At 40.4% G+C, this 25,221-nt stretch overlaps 1 protein-coding gene across 1 annotated transcript in view; it reads right to left on the bottom strand.

The window, feature by feature from the left end:
* WWC1 (WW and C2 domain containing 1) overlaps nucleotides 1-24,861 on the bottom strand; it is a 106,355-nt gene extending 81,494 nt beyond the window's left edge. Inside the window, exon 1 of the mRNA XM_044453940.1 lies at nucleotides 24,709-24,861. Within this exon, the coding sequence (XP_044309875.1) occupies nucleotides 24,709-24,827 (119 nt within the window). The 5' untranslated portion in view covers nucleotides 24,828-24,861. The remainder of the gene's footprint in view (nucleotides 1-24,708) is intronic.
* Between the last annotated feature and the right edge of the window lie 360 nt (nucleotides 24,862-25,221).

Raw genomic sequence — 25,221 nt, 5'->3', positions numbered from 1 at the left:
GAGCCCACTTTGTAAAAGTTCTATTTTACCAATAAATAGGTTGATCTTTAAGATTCTCTAAGACTTGCATGCAAAAGACTTATCCTAGTCAGTTTGGAATAGTTTTTCTCTGGAATATTCACTATAGGCAGTTTGAAAATGTGCAGTGAAGAGGAAAGGCTGTCTCTATAGCAAAGCCTCCGACATTTCTGCTATTCACCCTCTGTAGTTTACTGAGACAGGGCAAATCCCCCCCCCCCCAAACAACTTTCTAGTTTTCTATGTGCATGAGTATTTATTGTAAAAAAGAACATTTAATCTTTAAGCATTTAACATTTAAGCCCCATACAGTATAAAGTGGTATAGTCCTGGAGGCTTAACTACAGTATATGAAAGGAACAAGCGGACAAACCCAAGTTTTTCTGCCTATTTCACCTTATAAGGAAATGAAAGAGGAGACATTTAATCTAAATAAGGCCACTGCTTCCCAAACATGGCAAAGGGAAATGGACCCAAATTTCATATGTCCTGTGAGAAGGTTAGAAGGGAATCTATTCCTGTTCAATTGCAGCAAGTCTTTTGGTGAACAAATAGCAAAAGCTTCACTAACATTATAGGAAATCAAATGCTTCTGCCCAAGTATATTTGCAGAAACAGGTTCATGTGGTATGGTCAGGTCAACTGTATAGAATATGATGGGGAAAATGTATCTCTGTGTGAGACGGGTTGTGATAATGAACGCAGGGACAGGGAAAGTTAAACAGAAAAATCCTTGGGAAAGCATCCCTGGGATAGGTTGTATACCCACTCCTGAGGATATGGACTTTCCCATGACTTAAAGAGAGAGCATCTTAAATTGGACGACAGTGACCTCGGAGATGTAGAGAAGGGGGAAGGGTGGTGGGAGGCAGAAGCAGAGGCCGGCATCCTAAAGCCTCTGCCATTGCTATAACCACCTATCTGTGGCATGTTTATTAGATGGGCTCAGGAAGCCCACCTAGCTGACATTTGCTTTGTTTTCAGGAATAACAAGATGCTCTTAAAAATACATCAGAAAGAATAAAAAGGAAAAGCAACACAAAATACATACATGCATACAGAGCTAGTGCATCCCTCCACCAGGACCGTGGCTACACAGCATTTATTCCTCCATTTCCTCCTTTTCCTTAATTCTTCTTCTCTCTTTCCTCTCTTTCAGAAATACCCCCTTCCATCCTAAATTGCATTTATTTTAATTTTATTTTATTTAGAAAGCTTCTATGCCGCCCCATTCGCCGAAGCCTCGGGGCGGCTCACAACAACATAACAACAATATAAAAACAATATAGTTGGAGACATCCTGGGCAAAGATGTAAAATCAATAAATAATATTAACACTTAAAATAAGTTTTAAATAAAAAGGTCTTCGCCTGGCGCCGAAAAACAAATAATGACGGTGCCAGGCGGACCTCTCTGGGGAGCGCATTCCATAGATTGAACCATCCAAAGGTTTAACACCCTTCACTTTTACTGATACATGCTCAATAATGAACCCCATCTATCCTTAAAATCATTCTTTTTCACCTTAATCCCACACATCAACTTATCATTAACAGCTATATTCCATTTTATACCATTCAGTTAAGTAGAGAACCTGTTTCTCCTTCCAATTCTTTGATATCATCAGTTTTCCTGCTGTTATTAAATTTGCTATTAATTCTTTAATGTTCCATTTCCATTTCTTTTCATAAAATATTAACAGTAATATTGCTTCAAGATCTGCTTCAATTTAAGTTGAGTAACTTGCTAATTTCCTTAAAAACCATTATCCATTTTTTTAATATTTTCACAATCCCATCACATAGGGAAATAGGTACCCATTTGTTGCCCACATCTCCAACTTAAATTTGAATATTTATTATCCATATAGAATATTTTTACTGGCATCAGGTACCATTTCCATACTAATTTATAAAACTTTTCCTTAATTCTAATTGACATACTTAATATCCTCTTATCCCATATTTTCCCCATTCTTCCTTGTCTATATCCTTCCCTAAATCTATTTCCCATGAAATTTTAAGAAGTTCCTATAGGTCTTCCATGTCTAATCTAATTTTGTAAATCTTACTTATGATCCCAACAAGATGCTAGATCACCATGATACCTTCTGCCCTGGAGGCAGGGCACCAGATAATCTATAGCACTGCATTCTCAATTTTATTTAGCTAGTGAGGCTCAACTTTGTATAAACTCACAAGCAGCTATATAGAGTTCAACCAGTATCCCTTAAAACATTCCTCTGCCTCTCTGTTAGGGCTGGAGACAATATATGTTGAGCCCACGATGGCTGACAGATACCATTTTAAAAACCAGTTCAGCTAGAACGGCCAGGACACTGTCACAGGTTGGACCAATATAGAAATGAAAGCCACCTGCCAGCAGTTGCATAGATGCATTTGGCTCCCAAGGCTAAATTTTTCATCTTAAAAGAAACTAAGATTACAGCAGCAGGGATGCCATCCGGTCTTGCTCCCATTCAGGCAATTAATCAAGAGACACATAATGCAATCCAACATCCCTGGAGATTCTGCTCCAACACAGAGGGAAGCCTCCTGTCACTATGGCAGCAGAAACAACCACCAGGCAGCTAAGAAGAGTATCCCATCTGGCATTTACGTGCTTCTTTTTTCAGACTGTCTAATGTGTTAGGAAGTCAACCTTTGGAAATACTATTTTGTTTTGGATCCTCCATCCCCACTACCTCTGGCTTCACACTTTATTTGTCCTTATTTTTAGAAGCCTGATTCTGTATGTTAGAAGAACAGGAGTGCAGTGGTGCCTTTAGTGATGTGACAGCGCTGTTTTTCAGCATAATGAAGTCTATGCCCTACGCTCAACTATACAGTTCCTTTGGAATCTAACAATGCATTATGCCTCACTCGAACTTACCCTCCTGTTTCTTCTCCAAATGCCGAAGTAATCACAGAAGATAAAAGTGGCAGAAATATGACTGAGACTATCTGCATCTGGTTTGTATGTTTTCAAATTGGATAGAGACCGTGCTTTCAACAGGGCAAAACAAATTGTGCTTTAAACATCTCATTATTCTCACAATGCTTTTAATAACTTTCACATAAGATCACTGTTGTTAAAACATGCTTTGTATATGTATCATGTCTGTCCAATAAATTGTTTTGATGTCCTTGACACTGGTGGAAAGCAAATGAAGTCCAATATAATCTATTAAGTGCTTACCAGTTATAAATAGCTACAAGACTTCATATGATTTGTACTAGAATGGCTACAATATTATTTATAGCAGCATTATTGATATTTAGATACACCCTAAAAGAGAATCACTATTCCTGGCATAGCAAAAGGCTATTTATATATACAACACAGTGATCTGCCATGAAATAACCCAGGAGGTTTTTGCCTGTTCTTTGAATTAGGGCAGTGTGAACCAGAAAAAAAGCCCTACTGATAATTATTTCTAAGCTTTTGATGCAGCTTGAACTAGTAGATTAAATGATGTCATCTTTAAGGGGCTTAACTTCCAGCATATTTTAGGTTATTCAAGTGTAAAGCTGGAATGTGTGTTTTCTTTAAATGAACAAACAAACATTGTCTGGAAAAGCAAACAGCTAAATAAATATATTATGTCAGTCAATATGCTGCGACCTTTTCAGGATTCTACCATGCCTGAGCGCTTTCAAACCATGCTTGGAACATAGCCTTGCGCACCCATGATGTCCCCGGCTGGAGCGGAGACAAACCTCTGTCTTAGCAAGCATAGGCCTTACCATGCTTAATCTTCCCTCTTCCCCCACCCCCCACCCCCCACCCTGTCTCCTCTCCTACAGCCAGAACAATGCTCTGGCTAGACCTGCCACGTGGTGCAAGCACAAGTCTGCCACAGCAAAAATGACAACCCACAAAGAGCCATATTGGAACAGAGCAAGCATTCATTTAGTCCAGCATTCCCTTTATTATGCAGTGGCCAGCTAGCTCCCTCTGGGAAAGCCACAATAAGGACACGAGTGCCACAGCACCCTCTTAATAACATAGTAAAAGTCCTGTGGTGCATTAAAACCAACAGTTTTACTATGACATGAGTTAAATGTTGATATATTTCCACTGCATTGAGATTAGACTGTATTTTTGCAACTTTGCTATACTTCAAACATATTTTGCAGTATATTTTACAGAAAGTAACCTAACAAATTTATGTGACTAAGATCCACAAATTTATGCTGACTGGTTTATACCTGAGGCCTAGTGCTATCACAATTAAACATCAAACATGTGTTTTGAACAACTGACAACAATGCAGTATTGAAAGTGGTTGTTATATGGCATGGATGGCGGAGCCACTTCTGAAGAAACAAGGTATCCCCTTAGTCTAAAAGTTGTCCTACAGCAAAACTAACAAACAAAAACCCCAATTTTGGAAGACTGTTGTACTGAAGGGCTACTCAAAGCTTTCGGTTGCAGTTTATACAATGATCAGTCATCACACTGGCATCCTTAAGTGTACCCATCATTAGAAGAGGACCATCAGCCCATGGTGAAAACATGCAATGACAGGACGACACATTTGTCAGTCATCACAGTACACCCACAGAAAACTCCACAGATATAAACCTACTGGCAGAATTGTCCCACCAGCTGAAGACCCTGACACTGGATATTTTGGATGCATCTCAGAGATAGTCTTGGATCCACGATCCAAAACCATTCCAATCTCCCAAGAGGCCCCACGATCTGGTCTGTTGACACCGTGAGGCTGCAGTTAAGAGACTCACTTAATACAGATATCGTCTGGTCTTTTTCCAGGATAGAATCGCCATTCCCACTTTAATCAGCATGAGTTAGCAGGGCTTTAGAAGAGACAGATTGCTCACTGTCTTAGTTCCCATCTCCTAGTTAGGATTTTTCTGTTCCAGTTGAAACAAGATAGACCTTCAGATGCAGAAGACAGAATTACTTCTTTGCAAAACACACACTAAGACCCCCTAGATCATCAACATTGAACCCAATGGAATGTGTCCCGTACTTAAGGGTCAAAGAACAATAGTATACCTATTGCCAAATAGCAACACAAACATTTTTTACATTCCTTACAGTTACTTGTAGTCATAAATAACTAATATTTAACTCTGCAGCATGTCACTTTGACCTTACACCCAATGGTTTAGCATATTCTTTTCAGCAGAGTCCAGGGCCATTCCTGTGGGTTGGTTTCTTCTGCTATTCTTTCACACTTTTGTACTAACTTAAAATTCCACCTCACTAACCACTATTAGAGCGGTTTGTGTCAAAATTAGAAGTGGTCTCCTATATACCCATCTCTGTTATGCTATTTGTTTACTCACCCTTTCCTACTTTCCAAAAAAAATTTTTTTTTCAATTCCCTACATCAATCTCAACAAAAACAGGATACACATCATAAGTCTGTTTTCCTAAACTTCTGAATGAACTAAAAACTCTTGCATGGTAAGCTTGCTTACGCTATGCAGACTCAGCTGTACCACAACATCCAAAATAAGAAATTTAGGAGGAACACTTACACAGCTAAGAGTGGGAAACCTCTGGAGTGTAAACTCTAGGCAGAATGTAAGGAAACTTGATCTGAGTCTGACCAATAGAGTTTACTTATTTGAAGACCTGTGTCATAACAGTTCCTGTGAAGGAGCCCAAACCTGCTGCTGGTCCAGTTAGATAAATATTAATATTGTATTCCAAGGAGGTAGGGACAGCTGCTAACAAATAAGCCCACATCATACCCCTTTCCCATCATGATTGGTCAAGCAGCCCAGAGAGCCCTGTTCTGTTTCTAATATCGCTTCTCTTCTTAAAACAGGGATTTACAATAGATAATCCTTGGGTTAGACTGATGAGAATAACTACAGTGCATTATATAGTGATCCATTTGGAGACAAGGTAATTGAGCAGGCCAGTAGAGAATATCCTGTCCATTTCCCGAGACTGTCAAGAGAAATTCTCCATTCGGAAGGTAAGATGGGCTTGCGATTCAGAGCACAGCCTTCTTGGCAGTTGCATTGAGTCTTTAGAATTCCTTTCCCAGGGAAGCCCACTGTGCAACAAGCTCTTTTTGTTGTTTAATTAGAACTTGGCTTATAAGGACTGATTTTGTTTTCATATTACAACTGCAACTGAGTTCAGAAGTATGTCTTTTCAATTTGGTTTGTTCAGGGGACACATTATTTTATTTAACTGCTTTTTTTAAAGATATAAGATCCCATGCTAATATGATTAAGATCTGAGGAATGATTCCAGCACCAACAACTGATCTGTAGAATATGCCACTTCCCAAACATTTCAGTGTGCTATCAGTACACTGTATTATAAGATGAACATGAAAGCTAAACACCTTCACTTAGGGAGCAATTCATATGGTTTGAAACAAACATGGTTAGAATTGGGAAGCCAAAACACACAACCTTATTAACAATGGTTATGCAACCTGGAGAGAAATTATTGTGAAGTCAGTTTTTCCAGTATCATTCTTCTCCTAGACTGTATATGGGTGTTAGATGCAGAAAGGTAAGTTTCATCTGATTGCATATGTCTGTTCCTACATGACGATCCCATCTATTGTGCTTGTGCCTTAGTCTATTTTTAAAAAGCCTGCACAAGGGTAGTTCAAATGAACCTGTGAATTCATAAATTATCCAAATTAACAACATTCACACACACAACCTAATTTGTTGCTATTTCATCTAGCTATGGAGATCTGTACAGGACATGCCCCATTTCTAGACTATAGTAATTCCTGCTTATCCATCATTCTGGCTTCTGCAATTTCATCAAGCAATGGCCATGCATATTCAAGGCTGTATTAAATGAACAAAGCAAATGAAAGCATAGGTTTTAAGTTACCAATTTTTTCAACCAATAAAAAATTGGCATCCATTGTAAAGCCCAATTATATGACACACTCCAGTAACCTAACACAGAACACAAATAACAACAGAACTCTTCATTGCAGCAGATCAAGTTACACAAATCAGCTTTCCAGAGCTCACAGCAAAACTTACAGCATCTATAGACACCAGTACATCAAATAACACAAACAGAGGCTATTGGCACATTACGTTCTTTACAAGAAAGTTCCAAAGCTAGGATCCCCACAAAGTCATAATAATATGCCCAGCCAAAGTCTTTAACAAAACAGAACTCAAGGCAGATGAGAATCCACAAAGTATCAAGGTAAGGAAATATTCTAGAAGCTCCTCTTCTGATGACCAACCCTGACAGAAGAATCTGACCCAGAAGGATATATCTCATTTAAGAGGACATCTTTGTTCTACCCACTTGAGTTAATACCACAGTCTAGGAGACATCTCTTAACCTGTGGAATCTTCCTCCTGCTTGGCCCTCACGTATCCAGGGCCTCCCTCAAGACCACTTTTTGCCACTGCGGCTGGTAGGAAGGATCATCCTTCTTTGGCCTGCAATCAGACAGGAAGCTAGGCAGAGCCAAAGTCCCAAGCCCAGAGCCTCCCACAACCAGTTGAGGTTCTAAATAATCTATTCAAACTCTGAAGCAGACTTTAGCTCCAAAACTTTAGCGCCCACAGAGAATTTGGGCTACATGTAACAGTCATGAGTATAGATATGAAATATGCAGCACTCAGGTTTTAACATTATCAACATGCAACTCATCACTGGGCTCCAGCAGGAAGGGCTTTAAGGAAACCCCTGCCTGGAACATCTGCCAACTCTTCCTGGAATTATCTCTGTTCATCAATATTGGCAGCTTTTGAAGTTGCATGGGCACATCTGGTACACACCTGACAGCATCTATCAACCATTTTAACCTTGTCCATAACGGAGAGCATTGTCAAAGCTCAGACCTGACAGAAGCAACTCTGCAGCTTCTTTACCTTCTGTTACCAATGTAAGCAGGGGCAGGCCATACTCATGTTTGCTGCAGCCCATCCATTTGCACTGGCATAACCAGCCCACGTGCCCCCTTCTCCCATTGCATATTCTGTGAGAGAGATCCCCCTCTTACTATATGCCACCCATCGCTGTCCTTATCTCTCACACACTATAGCATTTAAACATGCCTACAGTGTAGGCTTGGAATTTTCTTGAAGTGGCATATCAGGATGCTAAACTTATTAAGGACTTCATGGAACCTTTTTCAGAGACTGAAAACCATCCCTAATTTGTGCATACATGTAATGGAGGAAAAACACAACATTGTGGGGAAATCTTGTTTCGTAGCTGACAAGCCCAAAGAACACCCAAACACACAATGCAATAAAAAGTAATTCTTGGTTAAGTCATCAGACCCATTCTCCCATCATTATGGCCCTAAAATCAACGCTGCCCCCCCACTAAGAAGGACATCTTGCAACATTCTTAGACAAATCCCCCCCCCGCTGCCAAAAATAAGATTTGGCATGTTATCATTAAAGAATAAATCCTGCAGTATTTTACCTGAATGACCTGCCTTGACATACAGTTTGCTAAAGAAGTGATACAGCCAATCTTTGATTTTGCTTCTAATTAGCATGTGGTGCTAAAACTGAAAAGCCAAGCACAAGTGTTATGCAACCGCACCTGAAGACTTTGAAGTTTATATTTATGAGGAAGACATTATGAATGATATTACTCACAAGCAATATGAAAATGCGGAATTAAAGTCCAATATGTCTATGGAACTGATAACACCATATAGTGTTGTGATGAAGCTCCACAGATCTGTCCCTTTGTTTGCCCACTTGGCCTTGTCTTAGTAAGCAACAGAGCCAAGCCAAAGTCTGCGAACAGTTGTGCAATGAAAGTCACGCAACTGGCAACATTCTTCCACATTTTTGCTAAGACAAAGAAAGGCTGCTGCACAGGACATGGAAGGCGGACACCACTTGAGAAGCATCCTCGCTGAGCTCAGTTCTTGGCGAATGCCACACAAATGCCAGACACACTTGCCCTGAACTCATGGCCACAACAAAGTGGATCACAGGCCAGGAAGCTGAGCCCAGGGGCTACGACACCCTCAAAACTCATTCCTCACACATCCCTAACCACATAAAGATGACCTGACTTGATTTTAGCCTTTTTGAATGAGTTGTTTTTCATGTTCTTGTTTTTGCTGCTTCAGGGTTTTATTGGTTGATTTTATTGTTCACAGCCTGGATGATTTTTCAGCAGATAAGGCAGTATATAAATGTTAAATAGAGATGAATTGGGAGTCATGAAATCCAGGTTCTAACCTGGATTTGGCCACTGACTTTGGGGGAATTACTGACTTCCAGCCTAACCTAACTTACAGGATTGTGAAGAGAATCAAATGGAGTGGAGGATGAATCTGTAAGATTCTTTGCAGTTGGGTTCTTTGCAGGAAAAAGGATATACATATAATTAATAAATAGATAAATAATTCCATCTTGTTGTTATGTGCTGTCATCTCTTACTTATGGCGACCCTGAGAAAGAAAGCAATTTGAATTGTCCAGTCCATTTTGTATTACCTACATTAATACATGTCAATAGTTAAATATATCTGTTATCCTGTATCACTGAAACTCTTATTGTTTCAAGGGAATTTTTAGTCATATGAAAATCGCAAAGAGTAACACTAAAATCCTCAGAAATAAATCCTATTGATATTCTCCGGGATGTCAATGTGATTTGCTCTGAGAGTGGGTATTACAAGAGCACCACTTTAGGTGAGTTGCAAATTGCCTCAAATAAGCCTCAAAATTCTATTGATTATACACATGATCCAGAGCTAACAACTTGAAGCACAGCATGCACCATCTTCTTGATTAAGACTACACACGTGCCAAATTTCAAAATGATTCCTCCTCACCAAAGCCTGCTGTTGCTGCTAACCTTTACCGAGAATTTTAGGAGAAGACAATCCTTTATACATTTGGTGAATTTCTGAATAGCAGTTCAAAAGTTGTTATGATTTCCCTGGTCCATTAACATGTGCTGAAAACTGCAATAGCTAGTCAGCATTGTATCATAGCCGCATCACTCCAACAGAGAAAAATCTACACTGCTTATTCATTCTTTGCTGAGCTCAATTCAAGGCAAATGGTTTTAAGCTCTAAATAACTATCTAATGGACTGCCTGTCTCAGTAGAAGTGCCATCAGTTCTGCAGATCAGCAGGCAAGAAACATTTGAGAATGCCTCCTTTTGCAGAAGCCCCTCTTGCAGGCACACAGGCAAGTGCCTTCTGTGTTGCTCCCAGTCTCTGCAACCAGTACCCACTTTCTGTGTGCTCAGGAAAGGGATCAAGACACGTCTTTTTAACACTGTAGTCTTTAAAACATACTTTTGTTATGGTTTTATCTGATTGATTTTTTTCGCCTTTTTTGGACACCACCATGGTGGGTTTTAACAAGGTAGTACTGCAACAGCAGGAAACCTCTGAGGGTCTGTTCCACATCCATTCTCTTTTCTTCACACAGAAAAGTTTGTAGGACTCTTATACCTCACTCCGCATGGAGAAAAAGACTCGAGGGAAAAGTCATTCTTCCAAGTGCCCATTAAGTTCTGTATCTGCTGCACACACACCACTCATTTAGCAAGGCTTGCCCAGTGCTTGGAGGAGATGTGTGGGCCAAATCGTTCACAGGCTTAATGCACCATTCATCATACCAACTGAAAATAACAGTGGGAATTCCTCTCCTAGTGTAAAAGACAGAAAGTGACCTCTCTTTAGTGCTGGGTATCCCTGGTCTTATTTCCAATTTTCTAAGACTGCCTCCCCCAGCATTAGTTGCAGAAAAAATAGGACCCGGAGCATGAAAGTGCATGCTTAGTTTCATTTTGAAGGCGGAATACTGCTGGAAATCCAATGACAGCAGAGTCACAACTTACCCTCCATGCACCCACATTTTCCATACTCTTATGGGATGAGGGCCTGATGATAGAACACCTGAAACCTGCAAAGATGCCTCATGTTTTCCTCATCCAGTTTTGCCCTATTAAATAACGGAGCCTCACTATAGTTCTGGAGGAAAACCTCCTGCAAGTGAGTGAGTGAGTGAGAGAGAGAGAGAGAGAGAGAGAGAGAGAGAGAGAGAGAGAGAGAGAGAGTCATAGCTGTTGAGTATCTAGTTCTTCTTTCCTCACAATTACTGGAAAACACTATAGTGACTACAGCAATGTGCATAGAGTCACATTTGGTAAGGAGTAACTTCTCTTATTTCCTCCAAATAGGAATAACTAAAGGTACTACTAATCCTAAAACCTTTTGTTCCCAGAACAAACTCAGAATAACTGCTAGATACTGCTAGATAGCATGGAGGTAACCAAGTGGAATGCCAACAATGAAGTATCACTTTTACAGTACTGGACAATTCTAGGAGCAGTTACAGTTCCAAAATGATAATGAAAGCAGACTATAATTGCCGTACTAGGATGTGGAGAATCAATTATGCTGGCTTTTAAAAAGAAAGATCACATGTATATTTGTAAAAAGGAATTGGCTAAATATTTCTTGCATTAACAATGGATTAAACACTGCTTTCCACTTATATGAGACAGCTTTGGACTCAAGAAATCTGAAACATGTTATAATTCTGTAAAGACAGAGAATAAACAATTCACAGGGAGTCATACCTTCCCCAGTCTACAGGGTTTATAAAACAAAGTTGTTACCTGGTAACAGGTTCAAACACAGCAAATTGCTTTTTATCTGCTGTTTTATTTTGCACTTGCCCAGTTCTCATGGTAAGCGAGGGTGAAAGTCTTTTATGTCCTAGATCTACAGTAGATGTTATAAACACTGCACAGAATTCCAAATTGAGTAGGGCACCTTCTTTTCTTTTCCCCCAGCCCAAAACACTGCCCAGCCAACATGTAGAAAAAGGCAGTATAACTGTATGTGGTGGTGATTTTTAACTATTCTAAAGGAAAAATGATGTGATGGCTACACAACTGGATGAGAAAATATGTTGGTACAACTGTGTGCTTAAAAGGAATTCCTTGTTAATCTTAACAGAAGGCATGAGAAAAAACCTATACTCACTTGAAGGGTTACCACATAAAATAGTTTTGGAGCTTAGAAAAAAAGATGACTGATATAGTATGAAAGGGATATGAAGCACAAATGGTTTGCTTCTATCAAACGGGGAGTACTTGATACACTGGGAGCCTATACTGGATTATTAAATGTTCTTTGAAAGACTAGAAAGCGTACGATGAAGTGACATAATTCATAGCAAGATTAAAAAGAGGAAGCATTTTGACTATATAGAACATAATGTCATATAGAACTCATATACCTGTATGATGGTGGAATAACTTTTCATGCCCAAGTATCAGCAGCTTTCAGTATCAAATTCCAAATAGATTGAAGGGGCAAAATTCATATCCAAATATTCTTACCAAAGCCAATCAGAGATAGGGTAGAATGTATGGGAGGACCAGGGAGAGAAGTTCTGCAATCAGTAGTTAAGGTCTAAAAATGTCCCATGCCATGGAGTTTCGAGGTGACAAAAGCCTGTACACATAACCCCGTGGCTCCTACGGTCAGGCCTCTCTGGGTCAGAATACCTTCCTGCAGCTCCCTATTACCCAGTGTCTCAGCCTCATAATGCCTGGCTTGCTCTGCCAAGAGAAAAAGAAAAAGGCTCTTCTGGCAGGGACACCACAATTGTGGAATGTCCTCTTCGGGGAGATCTGGCATCAATTTTATTCAACCAGACATTTTAAAGCATCTTAAAACATTTAAGCATATTCCGAACTTTGGCATACTATGTATGTATTGTTCTTTTAATTGATTGGTTTTAATTCTTATAACTACATTGAAATCTTTTATTGTAAAGTGATAAAAAGTAATTAAAATGTTTTATAATAATATGGCAAAAATCCAAATTCTGCATTGTGCTTCGCTTCACTTCATTTCCCTCCACTGTCATATGCTTCATAATCCTTGGCATGTACACTGATGAGGACCAAACTCTTAAGATCATGTGGATCCAAACTGCAGTTTACAGCTACAGGTCTACAAGATGACAAATCCTTGAGCAAGCTCTGGCTGACGCAGCCTGGATTTTCTGATGGAAGCCCTCTCAGTCTTGCTGTGGACTCTCATAAGTTAACCCTGATTAAGCAATTTATTTCACTCTTTCTTCCCTTTTCATTTTCAAGACTAAGTAAAATGAAGAGGGAGATAGATAAAAATTCAGTGCTGGATTTTCTGCACAATTTAATGTTGTAACTTCAAATACATTGACTGGGTTCACATGACATGATAGGAAATCCAACCAAACAACAAGAACAGTCAATAGTTGGTCATTTCATGCAAACCCAGAATGGGTTACAGACTGTGGGTAGGGTTCCTCCCCTCAAAACCACCCGTGGTAAGAGACTATGGGCTGGTCTAGGGCTTTTTTCCCCTGGATGGCATGACCTATTGCGGATCCTGCACAAGCAAGCCACTTGCTGCACAAGCAAGCAACTTGGTTTATGCCAGGAACAGCTGCTGGCTGGCACTATCTTCCCCCACTCCCCGCCATAATCAGAGTCGTTTTCAACTCTCCATATCTTTTCCATCATTTGAAAACAAAAATTTGCCAAGGATTGGGAAAGAGAGTCTGGCAACCACAGAGGTAACAAGGGAAAATCAAGTTTGCTGACAGGTAACTGTCAAAATGTAGAGTCCTTGTAAAATGGGAAGTTTGAGGGGGATGTTGGGATTTAGACTAAGACATATTTAGAGGTTATGGGAAAGTGCAAAAGTGGGCACTAAATGAGGAGGAACTTGAAAAATTGAGGATCTTACTGAGAAGGTAGGAAAATCCCACAAAAGCAGAAGAAGAGCCTTGCCAGGTTAGGTCGCTTTTGCCTGGTTGGCTTCTTGGACCCATCAAAGAAAGCTGAGGGAGAAGTTCAAACTTTTGTGGGGCACTTTGGAAGAAAGAAATTTGCTGCCACTGGGGAGCAGGAACTGACTTGAAAAGGCCCCAAAGGAAGCCTGAACTGTTCCTCACAGATGCTTAAGTGTACAAAAATTAAATTTAAAAAACTGAGCAATCCCCCTCTATGGTGTTGCTGTGGCACTTTGAAGAAGGAGCTGGCAGCTTCACCAATGGAGACCAGGGAAGCTGACAGTTAAGTGATCTCTTCTATCTCTGAAAATAAATAAATGTACAACTAAAGGGACAAAGCAGCAAGCATGCCTAAAGCAGCTCCTTTCAAGGCTGCAAGGGAGAGGGATTGCAGAGACATCACTGGAGAGCTAAGGGGGAATGAGGGGCAGGGAGAGAGCTAAGCACCCACACTGAGCATGCCTGTCAGCTGGGCTCTTCATGGGTGCTTTGTAAACCACCACCATGGATTGCCTTAATACGTAAACCCATCAGTTTTCTCCACTGCTGTGTAAGGAATGTTCCTGCAGCTCTTGGGAAAACTACTTCTACAAGTGGCTGACCATATGTACGTAACAAGGTGTATGCAACTGCCATAGTATTAGTATGTCTAAATTGATAGAAGACTCACTGTTAGTTCTTCTGGAAGAGTAGATTTATTTATTTAGAAAATTTCTATGCCGCCCCATTCGCCGAAGCCTCGGGGCGGCTCACAAATATATCAATTAAAATATTGTACAATAAAAATATAAAACAAGTTAACCATATAAAATAAGTCGCCCTGGCCGACTTATTTTATGCACCTTAAACACACACCCTTCCCATTTTTATTTATATTTTACTAGGCCTTCTAGAAAAATATAAATGTTGTACCATAGAAAAAGGGTACACCCCAGATCATGCAGGTGGACAACACTGGATTTTATCTTTTGTAAAAATGTGTAAGTTCTGTTGGATATCGTTTCTACTTTTATTTTATTCCTATTGCCATTTTATAAGTGCCAGTTCTTGAGTTAGGTAGTTTTAAAAAAGGGTACATCCAGATGAACACAATCTACTATTTTTATTACAAAGTACACTCATAAAGAATTTACGGGTGTGAATAATTTTCCTGTCTCATCTGTTGCTTAGTGTCCAAGAGTTATATAGATAAATTATTTAATTTTAAATACAAAGTTTCAGTTTGTAAATAAGGCTTAGAAATCATCATCACCATGTTTGTAATTGGCAATTGACCAATGCTTCAGCGGAATGCAATTAATTTGGCAAAATAAGATGAGAGTTTCCAAAGAAAGAGGTTAAGTAGAAAAAAGTGCAGTGAGAAGCACAAACAACAAACAGAACACTGCTGATTTGCAAATGAAAAACCAGAGTGTAAAGAAAAAATCTCGGAGATGTGGGGCATCTCTCCTCTGCTTTTGTTCCTTTTCTTGACTGCTCTCATTATTCTTTTTGGCAGAACTGGAGCTTATGCAGCTGCAGACTTTCCCAATCTGATGCCTGCTGTTGCCCTTTCTTGACTGGCAGCGAAGCAAAAAACAACAACAACAACAACAACAACAACCCCAACTGCACTCATGTGAATCTCCCCCCCCCCACTCCGCCCGCCCCAGACAAGCACTAGCCAAAGATGGCTACTTATCCAGCCTTTTGTGGAAGATGGATTAAGTTACTGCTAAGTACCAGTACTGCACATTTCACATCAATGAAGAGACCCTGAGTTGCACTTGAAGGAATGCTACTCAAAGTCATTCCTGCAGGATAGTTAAACTTTGAAACTGGAACGGGCAGGTTCATTTGTGCACATGCACAAGGGAATCACAAAACGCAGTGCAGAGAAAAAGAGTGCTTTGATTATTATTTCTGCCACATATTTTAAATTTGAAAAATAAGAGACAAGAAATAAGAAAAGGAAAGTAAAATGAGAAACTGATTGTGGGTAAAAGGGGAATATTGTTAAACTTCTCAGTAACTTCTAAAAGTTCAAAATGTTAAGAAACCTCTTCCAACATGAATTTCTCTTTATATTAAGCTGTGAGTTTCAAGGAATTAAACTGTATTAAAATTGTGTCTACTGTAGTTTTAATACAACTAAAATCATGGCTTTTGCAACATATTTTCATTGGGTATTCACTGCAAATTCATCAGCACTCAGTAACTGGCTTTGCATAATATCCCTCAGCTGCCCATGGCAGTACCTGTGGGCATCATCCTAAATATTTAACCCCAGACGGTAGGTTGCTATGTCATGAGAACCCAGTCAGCAGGGGCTACGTGAGGGTCAACAACATTGGCAGAACCCATAGCCTGTTTAACACCTGCATAACACCCACTGACTGGGTTCATGAAAGCTCATGTTTGGGGGCTGAATGTTCAGGACGGCACATGTTGATTTAAATATTAGTCACATCGACCCATGGTATATTGTGTGCATAATCCCAGTATATGCATGGAGGTGCAGTATGAAAAGTTTCCAACATACTTTGCTATTCAGAAGGCTGCATTACGGCAGCATTATATCCTTGGCTTTCTAACCTGAGGACACACAGGAAAAACTGGTCTTCAGATTGCCAGCCTTTACACACATTAAGCACTCAACAGATTAACAATTTCACTCTACAAAGTTGCTCAATCTGTTCAAAGCAGCAAAAGCAGCTTGACACTGATATTTCTCTTTACATATTCAAATTTTTTCATTGTAACTAAATGGCAGAAAGTTTTGAATGAAAACTTTTAAGAGCCTTGGGAAACATATGAAAAATTAGTTGCATTCTTCTCCCACTCCAGTCTCCTTTCAATTTTTGACATGTACTATTTTACTAGCTAGGAAAAACCGAAAACGAAGACACGTTAGAGAAAAACTTAGAGCCTTTAATCTGTTTGGTATAGGTTAAAATGACAAGCACCCACTCTTCTCAGATGCAATTCAACAGAACATACACATGAGATATGGAGTCTATGTAGCATTTTAGGTTGACATTTTTTTTAGGTTGAACTTTTTTATTTAAATAAAAACATACTACAAATGTAGTCTATGTAGCATTTTAGGGCATGCCAGTAATTAACCAGACAACAACTAGATTACAATTATGCTCTAGACTGAGGTTTTGGTGCCAGAATTATGTCAGGTGACCAGTAAGATGCTCTGGTTTCTTGCAGTACAGATCTGGTGTCATCCCACTGGGCCAATCACTACACTACTGCAAGGGTGCGCATGTCTCAGGTGGGATGTGTGAAAAGAGTGCACTTTATGCTGTGGTGTCACATATTGTTATTGTTGCCACAGGAAAAAATGCAACCATCATTGGCTGGCAAGACAGAGGCTACATAAATGAAGGCTGAGTTTTATTGCTAAAGTGTAATTGAAATCTCTGCTTCACTGCAGATGCTGCATTGATAACAAGGTCAGAAAAGATTAGAAGGAATTAACATATAGATTGAGCAATATTGAAAGAACAGGTAAATGCTGGTGAGCATTCCTGAACAGTGTGTTTAAGAGAGAAATTGTCTAAAGGCATTGGTTTGTGGAAACTGGTGACAACACAGATGCATTCCATTATCTCAGTGTGACAGTCAAGAATATGAATACTATTAAGAACCTGGCAACGACTAATACTCCCGCCCTCTGAAGAACACAATCTCAGAAAATGGGCCGTTGTCGTCCTTTTAAAATATATATATTTATAAAACTACTCTGCCTTTTTCCACTAGCTTCTGGCAAACTGCATTCAGAGGAATCCCAAGTATGAAGATGTTTACCTTAGCCATCTTAACTAATAGCTGTCAACATTTCTGTTTCCTTAGTCAGGAACTTGAAAATATAAAGATGCTTAGAATTCAAAACATCTGCCCACACTGTATGTTGGCATAACTGTCACTGTCCAGAATACCATCATGTATCACTTTGCTTTGTTTTGAGTAAAAATATTCCAATTAAGCCCTTATCTGAAACAAATACAAATCTTTGTGGTTGCAAAGTTCCCTATGTATCCAGAAATTAGCTTCCTTTTGATTATGCCTCATTAAAAGCTGTGTATAACTTGTAAGTCTCAACTAATTGAAGAAAAGCCCTGAGGAACTATATATAAAGTTTTAAAACATTTAAGTTACCTAGGCAACTCTAACAAGGTATCAAGTAGGAAAAAAAGCTGTAGAAAGCAATATTTAATCAAGAAGGTGAAAAGGAGAATAAGGAGATTGCAGGAAGCTGAATTAATTATTTTCATCTGTCTTCATAGAAGAGGATACAGGACAAATACCTGTAACTAAAATGATTTTTTAGGAACACAGCTTGAAAAACTGAGGCAGACAGTGGTGGTGGTGAAGTTCTCAACCTTAACAACAAATTTAAAGTTAATAAACCACCAGGCCCAGATGGTATCCATCTCTAAGCTCTTAAACTTAAGTATGAAATGCCTGACCTCCTTACAAAAAATGTGCAATTTACACAAAATAGGTCTCTAAGATCAGCCTCTGAATCAGAGGACTAGAGAATGGCCAATGTAACATCAATTTTTAAAGGGATTTGGGGGAACTCAGGAAATTACAGGACAGTTAGCTTAATACCTGTTCTGGGTAAATTGGTCAAATGTGTTTTAAAGGGAATAATAATAATAAGCAATTGAAGGGTTGGGCCTTGCTGAGACAATCTACATGGCTTCCAGAAAAGTAAGCCCTGTCCCATTAATCTTTCTTTCAGAGTGTCAAAAACCACGTGGACCGCAATGATCTTGTAGATATTGTTTACTTTGCCAAAAGGCTTCTGAAAAAGTCCTTCATCAAAGACTCCTAAGCAATGATGAAATGGGGGAGGGAAGGTCCACTCATGGAGCAGTGACTGGCTAAAGAACAGAAAGCAAACAGTAGAAATAAATGATAGATTCTCCCGAGGGAGACATAAATGGAAGATCCTGCAGGGACTTATATTGGAATCAATGCTTTTCAGATTTCTCATAAATGATGTGGAATAGGAGTGAGTAATGAAGTGGTCAAGTTTGCTGATGTCACTAAACCATTTAGGGTGGTTAAATCCAAAGGATTTGTGAGGAACTCCAAAAGGATCTCTTCAGACTGGGAGGATGGGAGTCAAAATGGCATGTGTGTTTCAGTGTAAGCAAATGTAAAGTAATGCATGTTGGGGCAAAAAATTCCAACTCCAAGTACAGGCTGATGTGCAAGCAATGACTGACCAAAAAAAGGAAACAGCTGGATGGGAATGTTTCCTCAGTACACAGCTGCTGAGATAAAGGCAAACCCTATGCTAAGACATATATAGGAAAGGAATAGAAAATAAAACTGCTAAGATCATACTGCCTTGATTCAAATCTATGCTATGGTCACACTTTGAATACTGTCTACTATGTGGTCACCTCATCCAGGAAAATGACATTGTGAAGCTTCAAAAAGAGAAATGGCAACTAAAGCAATTAAGGAGTTTGCAGCAACTTTCCTATGAGGAAATGGTACAAACAAGAGTGTTTAGCTTAGAAAATAAGGCAACTAAGAGAAGGCAAGATGAAAGAGTACAGAATTATGCATGGCATAAAGTGGATAGGGAGACATTCTCCTTCTTTTATTGTAACACTAGAACACAAAGTTATCCCATGAACCTGATGGGTGGGTGATTCAGGACAGATAAAATAAAATGCTTGTTTACATAGTGCATAATTAAACTAGTGAATTGACTTCTACAAGATATATTGATGGCCAACAATCTGGACAGTTTTAAAGGCGTAAAGGACAAATTAATGGAAGAGAAGGTTATCAATAGCTGCTAGTCCTGATGGATATATGCCACCTCCAGTATCAGAGGCAGTAGGCCTGTGTACACCAGAACTTGGGCAGGAGGGTGCTGTCAAGGAAGGCTGCTAAGAACAACAGTAACACACGGGATGGCTACGGAGGGGCAAGAATAATTGTGAACATGCTTCCTGCGTTGATTAGAGCAAAGGGAGTCACTGTCATGGGCTCATGCAAATGCTTTCTTGGCTGCCACATTATCACTCCACCAGGAAAACCTTGACAATGCCCCTAAAGCAGCCAATTCAGAACCTAGGAGGGAAATACAGCCCAGTCCTGAAGTGTTCCGATCCACCAGACAGGTCAGCAGATTTAATGCAACCTGGAACCTTTGTGATGTCTTTTGGTTTATATACCTGGGAATGATTATTTATTGCACAATAGGTCCTCCACAGTACAGCCAGCTCGCCTTAATCAAGTAGCAAAGAGCTTCCCTAAGCCTTTGTTCCATTTTCTAGAGTAAACCTATTGTTCCCTTTCTTCTAACCCATCCTGAGTATAACTTCAGAGCCAATGATCATTCAGCATGATCACAGATCTAGCATTGTTATAAATAAGCCACCATGGCTTATTTTCCCTGTGTGTGCCACTTGTGAGTCACTTAATTAGCACAGTTATCCTTGCTGGGTGCAGACTGTTGTGATGTCCAAGCACAGTAAGGGTGAGTGGTTGGGATGGTTTACAGATCACCCTGAATCCTGGTTTGCTCAGCATTTTTCTTTTTGATTCTTGTCTTGTTGCCAACATAGTTTGCATTAAAAAAAAATCAAAGACATGCTATTTGAAGTGCACATTGTATTGTATATGCATCCCCAGGGATTTTACTGCTTTCAGTTCACATAAGAATAATCTCTCAAAAAAAAATCACCACAGAGTTCAAAACACCAGGGAAAATGGATAAAAAAGGAAAGTCAAAAGGAGCCAAGAAAGATGCACTGGGAAAGAAACAACTCAGCCAACACCCCATCTTCAGTGCAAGATTCCATTCTGTGTAGGTCATCTGAACTGTATCACTCACATCAATGCACCAATATATTAATATTCTGTCTGGTTAATTTAGAGGCTAGGACTATGATATTTTGTACACTTAAGCAAAACCAACATCAGTTAATATACATAGACTCAAGAAGCAGTTTGTTGCCAAGACAGCAAAGAAAGCAGAATAGCACAGGAATGTGTTCACACACACACAAACTGTAGGAGAATGTAGGTTTTAAGGAATTGTTTTTGATGGTTTTATGAATGACATTGGTATTGAAGGAAGAGCAGTCCAGCATGACAAAATACACATTTTTAGTTCTGTGTCAGAATATTTTATAGTTACTAAAGCCTCCATTTGCAATATTTATTTTTTTAAACATACTGATTTCAGCCAGCCTTTGCTAAAATTTAGGCTTTCAACCTTTAAGGTTGCAGTCCTACACTTACCTGGGAGTAAGTACCAATAAACTCCCTGGGGCTGAATTTTTAGCAGATGTGCATAGGACAGCATTGTCACCTCATTATAATGTTGCAGCGTAAAAACAATAAAGCAACTAGATTACCTACATTTTGATTTTATCATCTGGAAGTTGCAAGCATTGCTACATTTGTAGCATTGCTACAGTTCCAAAAAAACGTTTTTTTATTTTATTTTCATAGCCAAACAGTTCATCAGAAGCAAAGGCAACCAATAAAAAAACCTGATTCCTAATGTTACAAAGCAAAATTTCCCAAATAATTATTATAATATTTTATGAAACTAACTCAATGGTCACAAAATACTCTGAAAGCTTCCGAGTTCCCCAGAACTCTTCCGCAGTTAAAAACAACAACAGAAGATGAGAAAGAAGAAAAAGTGGCTGATCTTCAAGTCATGAGGTTATAGTCATAAGATCAAAAGTAGGAGGAAGTTGCAGACATTCAAATTAGGTTCTACCAGGTACATATAAAGTTTCAGGTTGCATCTTGGACCCTTCCAAGGGTTGCTGCAAAGAACAAACATGCAATAGTTGATCACCCATTTCTGAAAATAGAACATCTGACTGTTAACTCAAGAATCATCTCCATCCTTAGATAGCATGCTGAGGTAGAAAACAGAAAAGAACTCAGAAAGCTTTTATATAAAACAAAGCTGGATAAAATTTTAGTCATTTTATTAGTCAAAAATATCAGTGGAAGCCACATTTTGATACATACTGGTGTCATCTCAATTGAAATTTTGAGCAGAAAATGAAACAATAACTTTAGAAATCTCGTAAGTACATTTCTTGGGTTAAGTTGCTCCTGAACCTTTAAGAATGTATTAATTCTAGAAAACAAAACCCTCATTTTGCGGTTATCTTATCTAAGCCTCTTCAACTCCCTTCTGATAAGCTGAGATAAACAAACTAGCACAGACTATAAACACAGGAAAGATGCTCTGTTGTTACCCATGCATCCCCTAGTACAACTTAACAGAACTTAGGTTAGGATCTACTAGTAGTCTGCTGGGTGATTTTAGTGGATCCACAGGAATTTTTCATTTCCAACTATTTAACAAAAGTTATAACAGGAAATTCCTGCTCAGTCATGTTGTCATTAATCCCCAATCTGAGCTGATCAGCAACAGATTTGTATTTTCATGTGCAGATCATCCCAGTAGACCATTCACTGATCCATCATTTTGCATATGGTAGCTGACTCTTACAGTTGCATTAAAACAACTGTAGCTCCTTCAAGCCTGAAGCCTGCTTACACAATCATTTTGGGTGTAAAAGTCACCCAACATGGTGCTCGTATGTGCATATGTGTGTTGGGAAAGTGAAACAATGAGAGAGGAAAAAGTGGATGTATTAAATCCAGTTTCTCTCCCACTTCTATCAAATCAAGGTGTTAATGAATTCCTTTGGTAGCAATATTTCAATATTTCACCTTGTACGGTGACAAGACCAAAAAAGGCACCAACAAATTTTACACATCCAAATTGCTTGTGTATAGCTGCCACAACTTTCTAACCAGATTAAAAAGTCTGTTCACAAAGAGCAAAGAATCTACCGTGCTGTTAGCGATCAATTTCTTACTACTCAACTTGTTTGGCTCAAATCCCAGCATTCCTGCCATTTTCTAATTATATGTACCTGAAATTATCTCCTAATGATTTCAAACAGATTTACACCCATAATAGCATACTTAGAACTGACATTGAAACTGTATTTATAGAGCCTTATTTATCTGGGAGCATTTTATATTGTTCTGATAACTGGGATCTTCTGAATGGAGGTCTGGAGTGGCAACAGAAAGAATAGTAATGCCTGGGGATTCAGGGAGGAGTAACTGGTTTACTTAAGTAGAAAATATTTCAGAGTTGAAGCAAGGAGAAACAAGTATGCACCTACAGCCACACCAAGTAGCACTCATATTCAAAGGAGAGCAATGAAAAAAAAAAATGTTACCCCACCCTCAGCATTGTGAAATCAACAAGATGATCGGTCAACTTCAGATAGTTCCACTTGACAATGGCCTCTAAGAAGTCATAATGCAATACATTTATTGGTGGCAATTTCTGATTTAGCAGTTTCTTAAACAGCAACAGCAACAAAACTACTTGGTCGCCTCAACCTGCAGGAACTGAGGAGTCCAACAAGTTCTATACACCTGTTTGATTCCACCAGTTTCCCGAGACACACCTTTAGTTGAGCAGGTGAATTCTATGTTCTGACAAGTCTAAAAAATGGAGGAGGGAGCTAGTCCTGCCTAGCATCATTCCAGTAGTCATGCAATTTGCATAAATATCTGGGAGCACATTCAAATGTCAGAATTCACTGTGCAAAGTGCAGAAAGATATGGGTGATTACACATCAACTACAACCTCCAACCCGTTAATTAATAAAGACCTAAGGCAGAAGATAGGCTGCCAGAGGAGTGGAACACCTTAGAGCTTAGTGCCAGTACTCACTTTCAATACTTTTGGTACAATAATAAAAATGCAAAAGTCCTGAGGATTTCTCGAGGATATGACCCTAGAAAATTTCTCTGTGCACATCATGTGCAAACCTATAACCCAGTTTTAGAGGACAGGCCTTCACTGGTGCATGCAGTCACACACAAAAGTAAATGAGGTGCTGGCTTTCCTCAGCAGGCCAGAATAACATCTCAGACTCCAGGTGTGACGTAGAAATGGCAAAGGAAATCATGTGATAAGTCAGTAGTGGTCTGAGTGCCTGGAACAGACCTTTCCTGCAGCAAAGCACATTAGCCTAGGGCTCCCACAGACTAGATGCAAGGCATTCCACATAAAGTCAACACATTTAAAAGCATCTACCATGTGAGTGAGAACATTTAAAAGTTACCATGCAACAGCAACCGCAGTGCTAGATTGGAGAGCGAAAGCTCAAACCCTGCTCAAACATGAAGTACAACAGTCCTGGGGGAGTGACTCTTTCTCCACCTAACCTACTTCACAGGGTAATTGCCAGACAAAACTGGGATGGGGCAAGGAAAACTATGTGTCCTGCCCTCACCTCTTGGGAGGGAGAAAGGTTATGAACATATAAACACCTGCATATTTGGTTTTACAATGCCAGCATTGTACTTGTGCAGGTTGCTGACGTGCCAGTGTGGTAAATGCAGTTAAACGTGGCCCAAGCGGTAAGAGCATTAATAAATGAGAGGGCTTTTGGAAAGCTTTCACAGGTAAGAGCTAAGTCTGTTCCTGGCAAAGCAAGGTCTCCTTGAAAGCCCTGCTCCGTAATGTCCGTGAGCAATCTACAGTTATTTAAATAAGCGTGGAGGGAAAAGCACTTGCACATGCTCAGAGAAGCCTTTCCCTTTGCTACTTCGTAGTTTACTTCGTATCTTCCAAGGGGCCCCTAGCACTGTTTCTGGGCCCGAGCCGACCTGGCCCCGATTTTCAAGCCCCTCACAGGCTGCCAGCTTTCTGCGTGAGCAGAGGAGGGGCGAGGGCAGCCGTGGATTCTCGCGCACCTTTTGCCCCCCAGTCTCCCCCCACACACACACACACGTCGTGCACAAGAGCTCAGCCCTCTCTGTGCACCTGCTGCCCTCGCAAAGCGAGCGAGCTCCTTCCCGGCTGGGCGCTTCCTCCGGCAGCGCGCCGTTCCTCACCTGTCCCGCGGGTCAACCCAGCTGGTAGTCTTGGTGCGGTGGTCGATATAATAGACTTTGCCGTCGAAATCGCGAGCTTCCTCCCAGCCTTCGGGCAAAGGCAGCTCCTGCCTGGGCATCTTCGGGACGGACCGAGCCTAGTGGCGGCGGCGGCCCCATGCAAAGGGCTCAGTAACCCCCCGCCCAGCCTAGCAGCTGGCACGGCGGGTCGGGGCAAGGGGCCGCGGCGGGCAGCGAGGCGGCGACGAGGCGGCGGGGGACTCGCATGCTCAGCCGGGGCGGGGGAGCGGAGCGGCGCTGGCTGGGGAGGAGGCTCTTCCAGGTACTGCGAGCTCCGCCAGAGCCCGGGCGAGCGCGGATGGCCGTCCCCGCCTAGACGCCACGAGCCACTGCCGCTTCCCTCTCACTTCTCCATCGCCTCGCCGCAGCAGCCGCTTCCAGAAGCCCAGCTAAGAGCGAGCGGCGCTCCTTAAAGCGACCGAGCTCACCCGCTCCTCCAGCGACGCGCGGCCG

This window comes from Varanus komodoensis, unplaced genomic scaffold (assembly GCF_004798865.1).
Source record: "Varanus komodoensis strain SLA01 unplaced genomic scaffold, ASM479886v1 scaffold7_1, whole genome shotgun sequence".
Lineage (NCBI taxonomy): Eukaryota > Metazoa > Chordata > Lepidosauria > Squamata > Varanidae > Varanus > Varanus komodoensis.
Note: the sequence above shows the minus strand (reverse complement) of the source record. Positions and strands in the feature narration are given on the sequence as shown.